The sequence below is a fragment of the Emys orbicularis genome, chromosome 13 (genome assembly GCF_028017835.1).
Source record: "Emys orbicularis isolate rEmyOrb1 chromosome 13, rEmyOrb1.hap1, whole genome shotgun sequence".
Classification (NCBI taxonomy): domain Eukaryota; kingdom Metazoa; phylum Chordata; order Testudines; family Emydidae; genus Emys; species Emys orbicularis.
Window position 1 is genome coordinate 40324300 of NC_088695.1, and position 20842 is coordinate 40345141.

The 20842-nt window shown below is 42.2% G+C and overlaps 1 protein-coding gene across 2 annotated transcripts in view; it reads left to right on the forward strand.

Annotated features, from left to right (window-relative positions):
- Nucleotides 1-231: 231 nt before the first annotated feature.
- Nucleotides 232-20842, forward strand: part of HLF (HLF transcription factor, PAR bZIP family member) — a 40435-nt gene continuing 19824 nt past the window's right edge. For both annotated transcript variants that reach the window (XM_065415813.1, XM_065415814.1), the window contains exons 1-2: nucleotides 232-581; nucleotides 2342-2677. In XM_065415813.1, coding sequence (XP_065271885.1) covers nucleotides 476-581; nucleotides 2342-2677 — 442 coding nt within the window. In that variant the 5' untranslated portion in view covers nucleotides 232-475. The remainder of the gene's footprint in view (nucleotides 582-2341; nucleotides 2678-20842) is intronic.

Consider the following 20842-nt stretch of genomic DNA (forward strand, 5'->3'; position numbering starts at 1 on the left):
GGGGAATGGACTCGCGGTGTCCCCGAGAGCAGCATTGGGCGACTCCTAACAAAGTCAATCCCCGCTCACTCGCGCGCGCGCACACGCGTGGAAAAGGCACTGCGGTGGCGACCGGAAACGCAGTTTCATTGTAACTGTATCCGTGGGGACTTAGCTGGCAGCTCCTCCCCCCCCCCCCCCCCGCAGGCCTGTGCTGGGGCGGGGCGGGGCTTGGACGTCAGGCTCGTCAGTGTCTGCACATGGCCGCGCGAATGATCTGAGCGGTGTGGGGCTGGGCGGAGGCATCAGCTGCCTATTTTGTTGTGGTTGTCGGGTCGGTGTGTTGGAAAGGGGGCGAGCGCAGCCGAGGCTGGGGTAGCTCCGGCCAGGACTGAGCGAACGAGCTGTGACTTCCCCCCCCTTGGCTCCAGCTTCGCTGAGGATTTCTAGAGATTGTTTTTTTATTATTATTATTTTATTTTAAGCGATAGAGAAAATGTCTCGACCTCTCCCTTTGAACCCAACTTTCCTACCTCCGACTTACGGGGTGCTGAAATCCCTGCTGGAAAACCCTCTCAAGCTGCCGCTAAATCACGAAGACGGTGAGGCGTAGAAAGTTGCTTATATATAAATTTTTTGGGGGGTGCGAGTCGAATGAATGTTAAAGGCAACGTAATATTGTAACTCGTTAGTCCCAATAGGGTGGCCAGACAGCAAGTGTGAAAAATCGGGACAGGGCTTGGGGGGTAATAGGAGCCTATATAAGAAAAAGACCCCCAAATCGGGACTGTCCCTATAGAATCAGGACCTCTGGTCACCCTAGTCCCAAGTGCATGCATGTCAGGATGCTAGTGCCAAACCGCTGCGTTTCCAGTGCAGAATTCCACTCTTTCAGCTGCTCAATAAATTTCCCTTGAGAGTTCTGCAGAGTTAGAAAAGCAGATATAACCTGCCTACCGTTCAGCTGTGAACCCCAGGAAAATTTAACTTTTGCAAGATTCGAATACTTTTATTCTTGAGATAAAGACAGTATGATACGAATGATAAACATGATCAATAAGTAATGAAAGACAACTGTGGAAAAGGCACAAGTACTCCTGTTATTTTTGTCTTTCTTTTGAATCAATGCATACCGATCACTTTCTAGTTAGGCGATGGGCACTAAATGACATGTCTTCAAAAAATAAATAAATTCCATCTGTACTGAATGAAGACGGACTTATTAGGAAGGAGCAGACAGCACAGCTTCAAAATTTCCTTCCAGAAAGGAGTATATATTCTGGGTGACTGAAGTTTGAGCTTTTTTTTTTTTTTTTTTTTTTTTTTTTGGTTTTGTGGCAATTTTACTGCCTGACTTTGCACCCTTTTTTTTAATGAACATCTGTAAAATGTATTTGGGTGAATGGTAACTAATAAGAATTTTAAAGCTGAAAAGTTGCAACTTATACTTTTGGGGGATAATAAGATAATGCAATCATAATAGGATTTTATCAAGTGTGTTTTTATTACAAAAATGTGTGTTACTTAGAAAATATACACACTTCCTGCAACATCTGTGGATTCTGTTCATAATGGTAATATAACTCGGAAAAAAACTATAATAATTTAGACTAGCAAATCAAGGGACTAAATCTTCTTAAAATGCATGGTATAATTGTGTCTTGTTAATTTTTAATAGGAGTTTAAAGCATTTTCCTAAGTAAGAGTGATAAGGGCACTTTGTTATGATGTTTTACAATTAGTGGCATTTTTCTTAATTTATTTACCTGTTTTTACATCTCCTGAGTGTATTTATCCCAAAATATTTTAATCATTATTGTAAACATATACAGCAGAAAATGAAGTAGCTTAACATTATTTTTAATTCTACAGACAACCGCTATACTGGGCCCAATTCTGCCACCTCAAAGCAAGCAAAACAACTTAAGCTCAATGGCTGATTTGTTGTTTAAGGACTGCAGGATTGGGCCCTTTTATTTAATAATGTTAAGGTATTTGGGGGTTTTAGATGAAAACTGTTCCTTTAAAACACAATAAAATACCTGGCAACATCTGCCCTCTAACTTGCTTTGTCGATTAGTACAGACACTCTCAAGAAATCTGTGAGCATTTATTTAAAGCCATACTGAATGCTGCTGAATTGTTAACTAAAAATAGACAGAACCGATGAAAATATGCCTACATTCAGTTTATGGTCATTTGGTTCGACCTTTTAATTCTGTGCCAGATGAAAAGAATCAAAGGATTTATGTATGTGATGAGATGTTAGGTTCTTACAATAGGAGAAAGTGGAAAATATCTTCTTGAAAATAATAATTATTAACTACTCAGCACTTAACACCTTTATTGTGTTTTTTATAAGCATTTGGTAAAGAAAAAGACAAAGAAAAGAAGCTAGATGATGACAGCACCAGCGCATCAGTCCCCCAGTCAGCTTTCTTGGGGCCAACGTTATGGGACAAGACGCTGCCATATGATGGAGACACTTTCCAGTTGGAATACATGGACCTGGAAGAATTCCTCTCGGAAAATGGAATTCCGCCCAGCCCAGCCCAACATGACCACAGTCCACACCAGCCAAATCTCCAGCAAGCTACCTCAGCAGCACCCTCTGTCATGGACCTCAGCAGCAGGGCATCTACATCAATCCATCCGGGCATGGTGTCTCAAAATTGCATGCAGAGCCCAGTCAGACCAGGTAATCATCCATAAGACCTTCCCTAGAGGTTCTCAAATGAGACACGTAAACAAATGAAAAAAGTAAATGATTATTTCTGTTTGCGTGATTGACATTGGCAACATAGAGAAGTCCAACATGAAGCAAGTCATTGGCAGGGCCAATAATAACAATGAGGACTGTCAAGCGATTAAAAAAATTAATCATGATTAATTGCACGATTAAAAAGATTAATCACATGATTAACCGCACTGTTAAACAATAATAGAATACCATTTATTTAAATATTTTTGAATGTTTTCTACATTTTCAAATATTTTTATTTCAGTTACAACACAGAATACAAAGAGTACAGTGCTCACTTTATATTTATTCTTGCTTACAAGTGTTTGCACTGTAAAAAAACAAAAGGAATAGTATTTTTTTCAGTTCACCTAATACAAGTACTGTACTGCAGTCGCTTTATGATGAAAGTTGAACTTACAAATGTAGAATTACATAAAAAAAAACCCCAAACTGCATTCAAAAATAAAACAATGTAAAATTTTAGAGCCTGCAAGTCCACTGAGTCCTACTTCTTGTTCAGCCAATCACTCAAACAAACAAGTTTGTTTACATTTGCAGGAGATAATGCTGCCCACTTCTTGTTTATAATGTCACCTGAAAGTAAGAACAGGCGTTCTCATGGCACTGTTGTATCCAGTATCACAAGATATTAGGTGCCAGATGCGCTAAAGATTCATATGTCCCTTTATGCTTCAGCCACCAATCCAGAGTACATGCGTCCATGCTGATGACGGGTTCTGCTCAATAACAGTCCAAAGCAGTGAGGACCGACAGATGTTCATTTTCATTATCTGAGTCAGATGCCACCCGCAGAAGGTTGATTTTCTTTGTTGGTGGTTTGGGTTTTGAAGTTTCTGCATTGGAGCGTTGCTCTTTTAAGACTTCTGAAAGCATGCTCCACACCTCATCCCTCTCAGATTTTGGAAGGCACTTCAGATTCTTAAACCTTGGGTCGAGTGCCGTAGCTGTCTTTAGAAATCTCACATTGGTACCTTCTTTGCATTTTGTGAAATCTGCAGTGAAAGTGTTCTTAAAATGAACAACATGTGCTGGGTCATCATCCGAGACTGCTATAAGATGAAATATGTGGCAGAATGCAGGTAAAATAGAGCAGGGGATATACAATTCTCCCCCAAGGAGTTCAGTCACAAATGTAATTAACACATTATTTTTTTTAATGAGCATCATCAGCATGTCCTCTGCAATGGTGGCCGAAGCATTAAGGGGCATGCGCATGTTTAACATATCTGACAAGTAAATACCTTGCAATGCCAGCTACAAAAGTGCCAGGCAAATACAATGTCACCAGAAAGTGAAACAGGCAAATAAGAAGCGGGCAGCATTATCTCCTGTAAATGTAAACAAACTTGTTTCTCTTAGCGATTGGCTGAACAAGAAGTAGGACTGAGTGGACTTGTAGGTGCTGAAGTTTTACATTGTTTTGTTTTTGAGTGCAGTTATGTAACAAACAAAATCTACATTTGTAAGTTACACTTTCACGATAGAGATTGCGCTACAGTACTTGTATGAGGTGAATTGAAAAATACTATTTTATCGTTTTTTACAGTGCAAATATTTGTAATAAAAATAATATACACTTTTATTTCAATTACAACACAGAATACAATATATATGAAAATGTAGAAAAACATCCAAAATATGTAATAAATTTCAATTGGTATTCTATTTTGTTTAACAGTGCGATTAAAACTGTGATTAATTGCGATTTATTTTTTTAATCGCGATTCATTTTTTTGAGTTAATCGTGTGAGTTAACTGCGATTAATCAACAGCTCTAATAATAATCTGGAGAAATGCTAACCAGCTCTGCAGGAATTTTTGCTTAAATCATGTCAAGAATCTGTGGGAATTCCATGGAAAATTGCCTGTCATCTTTTTCCTACCGGTAACCTAGCTATTAACAGGCTAAAAATACAAACAGAAGTAAAAATAGTAATACACAGATGCCACTATGTAAAATGAACAGGGGAAGAAAAAGGGAGAAAGCGCGAAAGAGAATTCGTACAGTCCACAGGACCATATTCTTTAAGACAGAAGAGAATTCAGGGCCCCAGCTGTCAGTGGTAATAGTAGGGAGGAAGGTTCGTGTTTGTAATGTTGGCCGTATCATTGTATGTCCTATACTCCTGTAACATACCAGGCAAAAAGCACACACAATAAAAAACGGAGAAGTAATAGTTAAACATCAGGCAAGAAATAAAACACACAAATTTACATCAGATTCTGATCTGTTACACTAGTGTAAACCCAGAGTGTAATTATTGACTTCAGTTGAGTTACATGAGAGTCAAACCTACAGAAGAACAGCCATACTGGGACAGACCAGTGGCCCATCAAGCCCAGTACCCTGTCTTCCAACCCTGGCCAATGCCAGGTGCTTCAGCAGGAATGAACAGAACAGGCAATCATCGAGTGATCCATCCCCTGTCATCCACTCCCAGCTTCTGGCAAAAAGAGGCTAGGGATATTCAGAGCGTGGGGTTGCATCCCTGCCCATCCTGGCTAATAGTCATTGATGGACCTATCCTCCATGAACTTATCTAATTCTGCCCTAAGCAGTAGGCAGAGAAGGAAACACCTTAAGGCTGGATTTTGATCATAAACCTAATTCAAAACCATTTGATGGCATTGGGAATTTTTCACTGAGTTCAGGGGACTTTAAATCAGACCCTTAGTATCTCTAATGGAGTTATGCCGGTGTCCAAGATGAGAACCCGGTGCACAATATCAACAGTTTGGTGGAAATGGAGCAATAAGAAGCCTTATGCTTTCAAATAAAGTGGCATATTCTTACTAAACTTTGATTGTGACCCTACACTCCTACAACATTTCAGAAAGCAAACTTTGCTGCTGGGAGCAGGAAACCACTCCTCTCCCCTCTGGTTGATCACTTGCCATGCGCAGCATGTAATGCCATTGTCAGAACCATTTGATAAAGAAGCAAAATAAATAAAAGAATGACAATAGTTAGGGAGGAAAAATAATGTGCAAAAATCACATGAATTGGCAAAATTCATTTCTTATTTAAAAAAATATAAAGCTGTGAACAGTGTTTTGGGCCCAACCTGGGAAGTTATTCTGTGATTTTTCATTTACTCGCCTTAACACGGGCTAGTTCTTGTGAAACTGTGTTTTTTCCCTCAGCTTTAAGGGGCCTCAGAGTTTAGAGTGATCAGTCATTGATACTATTCTCCCAAATTAAATAACACTTAGAGCTGGCAAGAGGAAAAAACACCCCTACTTTTCTTGTGATATTTTTAACAAGCCATTGTGCACACATGTGGTTTTTTTCTCTCTCTCTCACACGTGCATGCACACAAAATTAAGAAGTGATTATCCCTTGCCATTCTTTTTTCAGAAGCTCCTGAAAGTGAGCCAGCCTTTTAATGATCACCTGTCAGAACGTATTTGTAATCTGACTTATGGGTCAGCTGTTTGCATGTTTTTTGCAGCCCATTGATTTTTAGTGTTTTTTCCATTCTGTTTGCAACATTCTTGGGGCTCATAATCTTTTTTCACAAATGCAGTTATACTTTTTTTTACTGTTGTAAAAGAAATCCAGATCTCGGTGTGTGTGGGGGTAAGGGGAAAATAGCCGTGATTGCAGTTTTTAAAACTTCATGGCACCTTCTATTGCCAAACTATCATATAGTTTATTTTTCTCTAGATGAAGAGTTGAGTTCATGTTTGTAAGTCACAATATTTTTTCTGTGCTATAACTGGATGCAGAGTAAAACCAAGAAAAACTTTAAGCAGTAACTTTCTTAAAGACAATGCAAATTCACTGTGTCAATAGATTTTAACATACATCATTTTATAAATATCTCTATTTTCACACACTCTGTTTTGAGGAAACCTCAGAATTCCAACATGGACTTAAGTATTTGATCTACTTTTAAAATCAGACTACAAATATATTTTAAACATATCAAACTCTTAATATTTAAAAAATAGTAATTAAAACTGCTATGAAAAGACTTAAACAAATGTCCTGTTCTGAAATATAGAAGACATGAGCTGCAGCTCTGCTAAATTATTATTAATGTAAAAAAGCATTGGCATGGAGGCATGCCATTTACATATTACATGTGGATTTTATAGTCTGTTTTTAAAATTGTGCCTTGAGAAAGAAGTCTTGGTTTGATAGTTGTGGGCTTCCTTTTTTTAGTTACCAAAAGGACTTCTGCTTGGTTGTCATGATTTATTTTATTATGCCAAGGCACAGGACCAATTAGAATTCAAAAAAGTATTACAATACCAATACTAATGCGATTCTTATGGTCTTATTAGTGTTGGCTAAACTAAGATGCCAAGGTGATAACTCTACCGCAATTATAATAAAATGGTTGTATTCTTTTATGTTCAGCATGCATCCTCTGAGTTCCATCTTGCTTAATGTTATTAGCGCTGCCTGTCTTGCAGTGTGGCAGTTAATATATATAGGACCAAATCTTGCTCACCTCCCATCAGATGGTATTGATTTAAATGGGTCTGTTCCCAGGAATAAGACAAACGGAATTTGGCCCATAGTATGTGATACATTGATGCTAAAATATGTGCATGCATACATGTGAGTTGTGTGTGTGGGGGGGGGATATATACATGTTTGTGTGGTGCGGCAGGGGCTCAGAGACGTGTATGTTTACAACATTCATATACGAGCAACATAAAATGCGTTGTTGAAGTTATGATATTGCATATCACACGTATGTGTACTGAAATTTTAACCATTGTTTGAATGACACAATTAGCTCCTAAGTACTAACTTATTTTACCACTACTGGAAATGATCCAGAAACGTGCAGTGACATTTGCTAGGGAATGTAGTTAAGCTCAGCAAAGCTAATCTGAACTTAACTGTAAATATGACATTACAGAATTATAACGGATTGGTTTTCCTTTAGGAAAAATGCCCCCCCCCCTTTTTTTTTTGTATTGGATTGTGTATCTTTACATTGTGGTTGACAAAAAGATAGGTTCATCAATTTATCATTTGTTCTCTGAGTGAAGAATGAATAAAATAATAATACCACTCGGTAGAGTAAGTGGAGGCTGGATATAAAGGATACAGTTTTTATTTGGCTCAAGAGCTATCCAGTATAGCGAGTGCTGCAAGATTAGATTCTGGTTGTGATTTTGTTTAATAATGAGGCATAGTGACTGTTCAACTCACCAGTGCAATGTTACATCCTTCGCTAATGTGTAGATGGACTTGGAAACGTTTTCTCTTTGCTATCAGGAGCACTTACCTCTGATTAGTTGGTTTAAATCAATAGTCATCTTAAGGAAAATGTTTCTACAAAGTTAGTTTTTTAAATTAACTTGTTCACTGTGAACGCATTTTGTTGATGCTCCGTATTATGTGTTTTCCTTCTTTGCAGACCTTGTTTTGTCTTTGTCTGTTCTGTAATAGGAACACAGACCTGGATTTGGTTATGGAGCTCTTTAAAGAATGTTTAACTGCACTTTGCTGTTTTTGTGTGAAGAATGTGGAATGTAATACTTTGCCGTCATCAGATGATACCTAGTTGGTGATCACAGGCATCTGTTTAACATCTGGCTTTTTATATGTCATCTTCGTAATTTAAATGGGTAGTGCAGCTGTCAAGATAGAGAATGGGTAGGGCCACGGGGGGCTCAGTTGAAGCTGGGGTAGGAAGAATTTCCTTACATTTTTGCTTATTCGGTGTATGAATACAGCAGGGATGGAGTGCTGTCCTGCTCAATGCATGACATAGTTCTTCCCCTTTATTTGCCAAATAGATACTGAACCGAAATGACAGAAATGAGTTACCATTGGGAAGTTTCCAGTTCTTCCTCAGGGCTTTGGATCCGGCCCATGGGATTGCCTCCTGTGGCGCTGTGGGCCCCGCGCCGCTCTCAGAAGCGGCCGGCACCATGTCCCTGTGGCCCCCGGGCAGGGGGGCAGAGGGCTCCGTGCGTTGCCCTTGCCTCCAGGCACCACCCCCCGCAGCTCCCATTGGCCGGGAACGGGGAACTGTGGCCAATGGGAGCTTCAGGGGAGGTACCTGGAGACGCGGCAAGGGCAGCGCACGTGGAGCCTTCCTCCCCCAGGGGCCGCAGCGCTTCCTGGAGCAGCGCGGGGGTGGGGACAGGGCAGGCATGCAGGGAGCCTGCTCTGGCCCCGGTGCGTGCCGCTGCCACCCCGGAGCCGCTTTAAGTAAGCGGCGCCGGGCCAGAGCCCGAACCCCTCCTGCACCCCAACTCCCTGCCCTAAGCCCCCTGGCTGCACCTCGCACCCCTCCTACACCCCAACCCCCTGCCGTGAGCTCCCTGTGCACCCCAACCCTGTGCCCTGAGCCCCCTGCTGCACCCCTCCTGCACCCCTGCCCTGAGCCCCCTCCTGCACTCTGCACCCCTCCTGCACCCCAATCCCCTTCCCTGAGCTCCCTCATACACCTCACACCCCTCCTCTGCCCCAACCCCTTGCCCAGAGCCCCTTCCTGCACACCACACCTCCTCCCACACCCCACACTCCCTCCCAACCCCCTGCCCTGCATACAATTTCCCCACCCAAATGTGGCCCTCAGCTCAAAAAGTTTGTCCACCCCTGATCTAGCCTCTCAACACCATATACAGAGTGACTTAATTGGTGGCCTAGTCCAAGGAGGGGTGTGTTTTAACACCCCTTAATTCTGGTTTGCCTTTTCCCTCCCTTATATCTTAATATTCCCCCCTCTTCCAGAACAATTTTCACAATCCAAGGACTTGCATATTCCCAGCAGCCAGATATGCACGCAACCTCCTCCTAAGCTGTCATGCTTGCTTACAAGCAATTACTAGGTGCATGGTCCATGCCATGAGCCCCCTTACCGAGAGGCTGAGGACACCACCTCCCTGTGAATTTCTTGAACCTTGGACTGCCACGTGGAAGTGACCAGCAGAGCCATCAAGCAGGCCCATACTGAGTGCTGCTCCTTCACATTGATTCTCCCGTTAAAGCTCCTCTCTGAGTGGCTGTTGCCTGCATGACCATGTGTTTTAGGCACGTGGCACTGCCCTGTGCAGCCTGCTCTGCGTGACTTTTGCTAGAACAGCAGCAAGCACATGTTGGGCTGTTTGTTCCTGCCATGACCAGCTGATAGGGAAATCACAGCAAAATGGAAAGGTTTAACTGCATGGGCGTCATGTGCCAGGGAAATGTAATATGCAGAAGATCCTCACCAAACTGTGATTTGGATCAAAGAAAAAAGATACAGAGTATATTTTGGCCAGTATAAAAATAGACTCTCTTGCATTACAAGAAAAAAAAAAAAAAGAAAGTTCTAAATGCACAAGGCTAGCTAATGCTGGAAGCAAGCACAGTGTGTCCCCTCCTCACTCAGTAGATTTAGTTTTAATATTTGCTGTTAAATTGTAATTTATTGGTTAATAGATTATTTTTTATGTGATTAAGCAATTTAACATATTTAGAGGTTAAAAAGTAAACAAGAAGGATGTTCTCCTTTTTGTGTGCTAATTTGGAAATATACAGGGCCTGATTCTGCAAACCTCACATGGAGTAGCTTTTACCAAATGAAAGAGACTACTTGTGTGAGTAAGTGCGACTCAAGGTGACTAAGGGTTGCCCAATGGGCAACAAGCGTGATTTATTGCTTGAGAGACAGTTCAGGGGTGAGCAACCTGTATGTGTCATGATCATCTGAGTAAGGAGCTATGGTGAAGTTCTAAGAGCCTTCTTTCACATCTCTAAATGTGGTGCAGTGTTTGACTAGTTCAGTTATTTGACTTTTTAAGAAGCCTGGGTATCCTGAAGTCTTCACATTTTGTTTCATGATATGGTTAGGAGAGGGGACATCATCAGCTATACGCGAAGAAGACATGGATGTCTGTTTAGATGTAACTCTGAGTAAACATTAACTTGTTCAATTTTATTTATTTATTTATTTGGCAGTAGACTGGCAAAATGGGAGATAGCTATGGCCAGATTCTGCCCAGTTAATCACACTGATGAGTAGTTCACTCCTCAAGTAATCCTATTGATGTCGATGAGGCCATGTATAGTGGCATAGCTATGGCACTGTAGCTATGCCGGCATAACCTCGTAGGGTATGTGTAGCCTACAGCGACAGAAGGGGTATTTTCCATCACTGTAGGAACACCACCTCACTGAGCAGTGGGCGATAGAAACATTCTTCCACCAACCTAGCTGTGTCCACACTGGGGGTGAGTTCAGCATGACTGTGGCACGTATGGGTATGGATTTTTCATACCCTTGAGTGCCGTAGCTATTGCAATCTAAGTTTTAAGTGTAGACCAGGCCTGAGGTGCTGCTCAGCAGGAGAAAGGGGTTGAGCAATCTAGAACTTTGTTTGCCCCCGATCAACTCTAAGGGGTGTGGGAGAACGGAAGGGGTCTCCTGTCTTTCTGGATTTTCTGTGTGAGGTGGTAGCCAATGCTCATTTCTGTATGTTCTAAGGACAGTGTGAAAAGACACTCATGATCAGTAAAGAGTGCTTTGGAGCATTGTATAATCAGAAGCTCTCATTGGCTGGTGGTGCCTTGCCAGGGATATATTTAACAGGCATATTAATAACTAAAAATGATGTTTTTAAAAAATAAACATTTCATTAAAACAGTATCACTTTCATCAGTGGTTAAAATGTTATGAATTCCAGACAAGTTCCAGAAAAGCCTGGGATGGATAGAAAAGCAGTATCTTAGCCAACCAGTACCCAAAGACACACAAGCTATGATCTTTAGCATATAAAATGTTTTGGACAGTGCAAGAGCTGGAAAACCACAAATTGAAAAATATTCAGTGCATCAGATTCAGTGGTGTTCAGTGGAGTAAATTACACTTTAATTTACTTCTGTTGGTGGTTTTTCCTACTGGATCCCCCTCTTTGGCATGGAATTTACAATATGCCCATTGAATTCCAGATTGGTGCAAATTACATATTTTGCCACTTACTCCCATGGTCTGCCAAATGTACACCCGGGTTTACATCACCGCTGTTACTGGCCCAGAGCCATCACAGGAGTTGCACCTGTTACTCTGGGCTGCAGCTGAGCCAAAAATTTGAAGGGCCAAATTCTGCCTGGATTTACATCACATGTGAACCCATTGTTTAGCCGGTTTGACGCTGAGCCCTCTTCCATTGCCTCAGGTTTCCATTCGTAGCTATGTCTTAATCTTTTGCTTTTAAAGTTGGTAATGCTCTTCTGTTTGGATGAAATTTCATTTCATGCCGGAGCGATAGCATTTGCTCATATGCTACCATTTGTCTTTTTTTTTTTTTTCCCCCCTGTTTAGGCTGGTAAAACCCCAGTCTTAATAGAGCCAGGGAAAACTCTCTTAGATCTTCAGTGCTTAATTGGAGATGAAACACAGATAATCACTGAAACAAAACGTACCAGGTGCCTACAAATCAGCATGTTCCTTCGATTACTGTACATTTGTCATAAACAGATGCCAGAATGAGCTACAGCAGTAAATCATCTCTGACAAAATGTCCTCCTAAAAATGTATATGCATAAATGGACAGGCACAAATATATTGTTTGGCTCAGGTTTGGTAGTAGGGATGGCAATGACTTCTTTTCCAATTAGCCATAGGGATCTCAGTCTGCAATAAATTCTTTACTCTGGAACACGGCTGTGGACAATAGGTCACAGATTAAGTAGTTCATTGCAAAACTGGTTGGTGCTCCTGAATTTAATAAACAAATGGATAAACATGTCTCTTAATTCATAGCAAATCCATTACTTCGTGTGGCAAGCATTGGACCACATGCTTTCTAAAGTGATCAGAGGCTCTCCTACTGGTTCAGTACCTGCTCATGAAAATGACTATATTTCAAATAGCCTGGTCACTCTGTAATTGCAATACAGATGAAAACATTAAAACCAAACACCAAGTGCTGTCTAAACAGAATCCCAGTAGTGATTACTTTCATGGTTTTATTTTCTATGGAGGAAAAGAGACTGTAACTTTTTTTTCCAAATGGAGGAAACAAACATGATGTGAAACAGATTCTAAACACAAGGCGCCTGCATAGCTCATTTGAAGGACTAGCCGATGAAGTCACCAAAGTCATAGTGCTCAATCCTCCAAGAGCAGAATGTCGCACTGGCCTTCAAAATGTATAATACAGAGAGTCAGTTAAAAAAGAAAGAGAGAGAGGAGAAATCTTGAAATAGTTTGATCTTAAATTCTGCAACATGCAATTTCAAGCTCTCAAGTCTAACAATGTGCAAAAGAGTAACACCAGGTTTAAGTATGACCGAGGTAAATTTGGGTCTGAAATGAGTGATGCATCATCGAGAAGTGCAATGATAATATCAAGCGATTAAATTCTAACTCTTGCTACATATGAGCTAGTACTTCTTAAGGGCTAAATCCTGTTCGTCGTCAAAGCTGGGGTGGTAACTGGCTTAGTTCCAGGGACAATTCAGGGATCAGACAAATGGAATATTCTCTCTTTTTCAGCTGTTACTGAGGTCTCAAGGAGTCTCCTCTCTACAGCTGCTGTACCTCCATGCAAGGGGGGCATTTGATGTACACAGTATTGCTAACTCTTGCAATCTTATCACAAGTTTCACGGTATATGGTGGGTTTTTTGTTTTTTGTTTTTCCCCTCCTGGAGTCGTGTGATGATATGAGAATCTTGGCTTCCTTTTTTAAATGTCAGTTTCTAGTCCTCGTGGCTGTGGAGAAAATCTTCAAAACATTGAACTCTAAAAGCTTAAAAAGATCCCAACGCTCATTTTTTTTAAAGTCTCATTTTTTTCAAGCCAACTGCATGACTTCTCGAGGCCTGACTCACAGTTTATAATGCTTTGAAGTGGCAATATTGTCCAGATATTGTAGGATTCAGCAGCCTCAGCTTGTCCTGTCTCCCCTCTGTACTTGGACAGCGGGAGCCCTTACATAGGATAGCTTTGGACTGTCTACACAGGCTTTTTGCATCCTGTTTCCTGCTTTGTGAAGCAGAACCACCCCAGTTCTGTAGTCGAGGGCACCTTGCTGAAATGGCTCTGTTCTCAGCCATGTCCCATTTCAGTTTGGTGCCTGCGATCTTGAGCACCTCATCTTATCACAGCCGTTGCAATATCAGTTGTGGGAAAATGTTGGCGGGGAGGTGTCTGAGTGACCTTGTGTATACGTCTTGCCATCCAATCTCCAAAATATACGTCTACCAGCCCTTTCCACCTTATGCAGCATGTTTTAATCAGTGTAAATTTCCACTCATAGGCTGGGGCATGGAGGGGCTCGGTTAGGAATCAATAAGAAACATGGTGGAAGTGGGCTAGGAACAGTCAGGGATTGAGGAAAGCTAGGTTCGTAGGGGGATAAAGTAGAGAGGAGAGAGAGAGATTTGTTTTCTTGTGGGTTTTAAGAAATTGAGTAATTGAAGGATTGGATTAACCTGATATGACTTTTTTTGTTTTTCTGCCAGATTAGATATGTTGAGTTTCTTGGCATGGTGCATTGTACGGTACATCGTGTGCTGTAAATATAGGTGTGTCGGTAGAAAGCTTTAATGACGCAGCAGCCTTGCAGCATAATGTACTATATCAGTATAGTACTGGGCAGATTTTCTTTTTTTCCTCTTGCTTGTTAATCTACTCTGTATTACGTTTCCAACAGGCAGTCAAGTCACTTGAAGACCACCTTTTGACATTAAAAAAATCGTTGGATCTAGTAATGGCATCATAAAAGGGCATGTGAAGTGAGGAAGGCTGGTGTATAAAAAGTAATGCTTTGAAAGAGAGTCAGGACTGTTCCATGGACACAAAGATACAGTTTACTGGGAAATGTTGTGAATGTTTGTTTTTTAATTTTATAATTGTGTTTTAAGATGTTGCCTACTCCCGGGGGAATTCTGCACCAAAAAATTAAAAATTCTGTGCACAGTATTTTAAAATTCTGCATATTTTATTTGTTATAACCCCGCTGGTTTCAATTATTTTGGTAATTTATTTACACTGCAATACAATGAATGATGAATGGGAGTGGGGAGCACTGGAGGAAATCCCCAAGCCCCCTCTGTCTAATAGTAATGTAGGTAGTATTGACCCTTTACTTCTAGTTATTTAGTCAACAAATATATGCTCAGTGTTACATCGTAGGCAACTGAAGAGCAGGCGAGGGCTGGGGACTCAAACTCACAATTTATATTGGCTACTGACCATCTCCAGAAAGCTCAGTAGCAAACAGTTTGTGGAGCACATTTTGATAGGAAAATTTTTCAGTCCAAAAATTTAGACCAGTTCTAATCACTAAAGCACCATAAGCATTTATAAGGCCACAGAGTGTGACACAGAGACAGTGTGTGACAGTGTGTATGAGACACAGAGACTGTGTGTGTGTGTTTGTGTGACACAGAGACTGTGTGACACTGTGGGCTGGTCTACACTGGGGGGGGAGGGGTCGATCCAAGATACGCAACTTCAGCTACGCAAATAGCGTAGCTGAAGTCGAAGTATCTTGGATCGAATTACCTGGGGTCCAGACGGCGCGGGATCGATGGCCGCGGCTCCCCCGTCGACTGCGCTACCGCCGCTCGCTCTGGTGGAGTTCTGGAGTCGACGGTGAGCGCATTCGGGGATCGATATATCGCGTCTTAACAAGACGCGATATATCGATCCCGGATAAATCGATTGCTACCCGCTGATATGGCGGGTAGTGAAGACGTACCCTGTGTGTGTGTGTGTGTGTGCTGGCTGCTGAGAGAGTTTCTGAGACACCTTGCGCTGTCTCTTTAAGATGTTCACTGAAAGCTCTTCTGCTCTGTCCTGAGCCCTGTTGTCTCCCCTCTCCCGCTCTGCAGAGATGGGTCTCATGGGGCTGGGGAGAGAGAGAGACAGAGACTCTGTGAGCTGGCTGCTGGGGAAATCTCAGAAACAGTACACTGTCGCTTTAAGAAAGGCACTCAGTCATTCACCCTTCCCCGCAGCAGCTCCAAGTCCTGAGCCAGGCTGTGTCCCCTGCCTCTCCCCTGCTCTGCAGAGATGGGGTACAGGAGTGGGGGGGACGGATGAGGGGACACCCTCCTGACATCAGCACCTTCCTCTCCCTCCCCGCCCCCGCTCTGCACAGCCAGCAGGAGGGTCCCAGACTCCCAGGAGCAGCTGCAGGATGAAGCAATGTGGGGGGAGGGCAACTGAACTCATGCACTCCTAATCAGCTGGGCGGCACTTAAATCTCTCCTGCGTGGCCGCTCAAGCGCACAGCTTACAGGGAACGCAGACGGGGAGGGGCGTGTGACCGCTCTGGTGGCTTCCCTTTGCTTCCCCGTCAGAAGTCATTTTTCTGCGGAGAAGCAAAGAATCTGCAGGGGCCATGAATTCTGTGCACGCGCAGTGATGCAGAATTCCCCCAGGAGTAACGTTGCCTTAAGAGTAACTGGAAAAGTAGAAGTTAGATCCAGATCCAAAATGACTTCAGGTGCTGGGCTCACCACTGTTTGAAATAAGTCTCCCTGCATACGTACTCTGAAGTGAAATTTTCTCATTTAAAAAAAAAAATAGTTGCCCAAAGTTTTCCCTGAGACATTTGTAGTGAAATGACTTAACATGGTGAATTAGTTTTCTATATTGGTCATATAGTCACACAGCTACCATTGAAGTCGAAGTGAGCTGTGTGCATATGTCTGAGAGTAGGTCTTTGCCTACACTGGCCTCAGTCTGATTGCTGTTCTTGCTGGGCAGTACCAGTAGAGCTGCATCTGTGCAAACGCCAAGTGTAAGAGGTGCAGCACAGACTTTTCAGCCCAGAGTAAATGGGGCTGAGATGATTCTAAGGCAGCTTTCGATTCTCGGCTGCTCTGGAGACTAGACAGCTCAGGGGGCTACTCAAACTTTGGTTCCCCAAAGTCTGTGTAGCTGTTATATGCTGAGGTCCAGCCCCAATATGCTCCCTCCCTCCCCAATCACACCACCTACACTAGGGGCAGGTCTACACTTACTTCCTGGTCCGGCCGTAAGCAATCGATCTTCTGGGATCGATTTATCGCGTCTTGTCTAGACGCGATAAATCGATCCCGGATCGATCCCGGAAGTGCTCGCCGTCGACGCCGGTACTCCAGCTTGGCGAGAGGAGTACGCGGCATCGACGGGGGAGCCTGCCTGCCGCGTCTGGACCCGCGGTAAGTTTGATCTAAGGTACTTCGAATTCAGCTACGTTAATAACGTAGCTGAATTTGTGTACCTTAGTTCGAAGTGGGGGGTTAGTGTGGACCAGGCCTTTGACTTGCAAGTTGCTCCTTTGGAGATTGTCTTCCTCAGTTTCTGTGTTGGAAGAATTTGCATTCAGGGGAATTCACGTTTCTGTGTAAATAAAGGGTTGACTAAATATCCTTGTTGTTCATCACGTTTAATATTATTCAGACCCTTAAAGAAAGAGCAGCACTCCATTATGGAGAGGGAAGAGGGAGTGCGAGATCTATCCAGGTGGAATAATCGATTCTGGTTTAGGTCAGCTGTAAGGAAAAGGTCATATTTCTTAGCTCCCTGTTGCTATAGTTCCTGACTCTAATCAGCCACGCAACGAAATATGGAAGTAGCCCTTTGGATGATACATTTTCTGAAGAAGTGCTAGGAGGGGACTTTTTTTTTTAGTTGTTCATTAATTTGTTCTCTCTTTGAGGACAGCGCAGATTCAGTGAATGGTAACGGGCATTCTGTTTGTACCTATATAACCCATAGGTTAAAATGAGAGAACTCAGAATTGAGTCCATTTAAAGATAATCCAACCACCTGCATTCTGAAAAGGTTTAGTTGAAAACTTTCAAAAGTGGCCACTGATGTTGGGTGCCTGTATTTTGGGTGCCAGCTTGAAACACCTCAGGCCTTGGCTCCTATTGGAGTTGTTTGGCCCATCTGAAAACCAGACCACAGGTGTCACAACTAAGGGACCCCCAAAATTGGGGCACCCAGAAATCAGTGGTTGCTTTTGAAAAAACAGGCCTTTCTGCTGTATTGGGCCCCTACTGCAGTTTTTGCAGTGTTAAGAAACTTTTGGAAAACTGGTCACTCAGTTGTGTCAGCCACAAGGTTGTTAAAAACCATTCTCAAGACTAGTAATCTCTGGCAGTCATGTCTTCCGTGGGTCCTGCCTGAACCCACTCATCAATTAGGGTTATAAATGGTTTGCTTGCTAAACAGACTGAGCCAAGACATTTTCAATACCCATTGTAGAAAGCCATGCTAGTTTTCCAGGATAGACCCTAGGCAGTATCTAGTCTCAAAAAAGTGTTTTGTTTTGTTTTTAAACAAACTTATGACCCATAACACTGGTTGGGAAAACTGTGTTAGCAGAAACCATGCTTAAAAAAAAAAAATGTTTCCCAAGGGGGAAAACTGCTGGTTAGATGGGGCTTTAATAACAGATTTTGTGGACTTTCAGTTCCAGAATATTTAATCTGATTCCTAGAAGGACATTAAAAAATTGAGTAGTTTACACAAAACAGCACAGAGAGATGAAACACATGCTTCATACTCTGTCAAATCCCAGTGGAAGTTTGCTTGAGTGAGATTTGCAAAATCGAGACATCTGTGTAGTTTAATGTATGAAATCATAAACAAAATTAAATGTGCAAATGGATCACTAATATGGAAAGATTCCTCCTTTTTTTAAAAAAAGTCCCATGTTCAGGGTTGTTTTTACTTGTCTAAATGCATCAGATTTTGCATTAGATGACTCACATGTGGCTAAAGCTGGCAGTGGTTCTGTGATTGCTCAATGCATTTTGTTTTCTGATCTAAAAATCAACCATCACTATGTAAATATCTTTTTATAGTAAAGTTTTTATGAGTTAGAAAAAGCTGATAGATTCCACAGTCATGGCTTAATTCCTTGCACTGCATCTAAGGAGACAAGAAACCCAAAAGAGTAAGTGCACTCCATTAACTACTGAGAAAAAATCAAACACGTGAAAAGGAATCATCGGTCAAATAAAAGGAGAGAACTTCTCAACTTGTCCGTGTCTTTCTGTGATTTCAGGAGCTTCTGCACGTGTCTTGATTATCCTCTCATTTCTGTAGTAAGTAAACAGAGATATTTTCATTCTGTACCCCTGCTTCTGTTTTATCCTTCGTCATTCTTCTCTGCAGCAGGGATCTGTTTCCTGTGCTCTGGTGCTGGAGGCTTTCTGTTGCGTTATACCTGTAACATGCTCTCCGGTGTAAGAGAGTGAATCAGTCACATGCTGATACTGATACCGGCAATGGCTGCCCCTTGTCGTTACTTAGGTCCATTAGTTAAATGCATTACTGCCATTGATATCATCATAACAATAATACCTTACATTTGTAGCATCGTTTATCCCAAGGGGACCCAAAATGTTACTTTTGGGTCAAATTGTGCCCCGCTTACTTTGTGAGTAGTCTCCTATATTTCAATGGGACTGCTTGGGGACTACTTTAAGTAAAGGTATTGGAACCGTGAGCCATGTGGCCCATCATCAGATATGTACTTTTATCATCCTTATACTGGGCCAGATCCTGAGAGGTGATGGGCACTTTTAGCTCCCATTGACTTTGACTTTGGGATTTGAGGGCACTCAGCACTTTGCAAGATTGAGTCCATTTTCAATCCACTCCTGTGAGGTGCTCAGAATCCTCGTCCGTTGGCAGTTCTCAGTCCCTTTCAGGATTGGAGCCTGTGTGCTGGGGTGACGGTCCCAAGCCCGAGAGGTGCTGATCATCTGCAACTCCCATTTAAATCCATGAGAGTGAATGGTGCTTGGCGCACTTCACAGGACTGGACCCTAGTTAATCTACAGCGTTGCCGACGCTAGCAGTTAAGCAAACCCCAAAATAATTTCTGAAGTCGCTTCTCCTTTTTCTGCTGCATGCCAGTTCATAGCCTCTGGCTTGTTCTTTCCCACTTTCTCACGTTTTCCCAGAGCCGCTGCTGTGTACAGTCTGAAGATCACATTTAACCAACACAAGGAAATCGGCTTTGCCGTCACGTGGATTAGAATGTGTTCACTCTGTTCTGCCAGATTGTGGCTAGCTGAGCAAAATACAGCAAAGTGCTGGGCTCTTGGCCAAGCTTTTATTTCAGTTTGGAGCACACAATCACACATATGCTGTTTGGCAGGACATCCACACTCGGGTATATTTGGATAGTAATCAATCTTTCTTTCCTTCTTTCTTTCCATCCATGCTGGTCATATAACACCACCACTAGTGTTTAGCCAGTCGACTTGAGAGTCCCAGTTCAGTGTTTACACTCTGTATACGTGTTCAGAACATGTTACAACCATGACATGGGATGCATTTTGGATGAGGCTATAATTCTGCAGCTTGAAAACCAAATTTCTTAACTACGTCCCCACCCTCCCCACTGCCAGGGTGCTGATGACACAATTATGCTGTTACCCTTTCAGAGATCAAAAGCTTCTCCAGGATGGATTGAAGGCCAAATATGGAAGGAAGTAGCTTTGCTAGAGCTCTGAAAATAGCAAGAATTGTTAAACTAATAGTCTGTCCTTGTCTCTAATCTTTTAAACTTTTTTTTTTTTTTTTTAAGTTTATTGTTTTTGTCTCCAGCTATAAGTGGAAAATACAGATTGTCAGTGAAAATATTAGTAAATGTCTTGGGAAAATAGGAGGGTGCAGTTAGAGTTCCGGAGATGGATGCTTGTTCCTCTTAAGGTCTCTCTCTCCCGCCCCCAACTTGCCTTCCTCTGAAGCTGTTTGCATGCAATCTGACTCACCCATGAAAATAAAGCTGGATTTGATTTTAGCAGTCTAGGAGGCTTTTGGATTCTTGGGAGATAAAGGCTTTATGATGCAAACTCATTTATTTCTCTCTGTGAATCAAACATTGACTTTTCAAAATCCAGTGTGTGTTTTGGAAAGTTGGCATTGTGGTCAAAACCCCAACATTTCTGATGATGCCCTTATAAAAAAAATACCACAGCCATCCAAAACATGGGTTAGTAGCACTGCTCTGGCATTTGGGGCTGCTATGAGAGAACGCTGGAGTATTTTATAAGGGACTGTTTCTTGTGATGTGGGTTTTTGTGTTTGTTTGTTTGTTTTATACATAAAAAATAGTTGTCCTAGACAACTTTTGTGATTGCTTAATGTGAAACTATAGGCTGTGTCTGAATAGCTCAACAC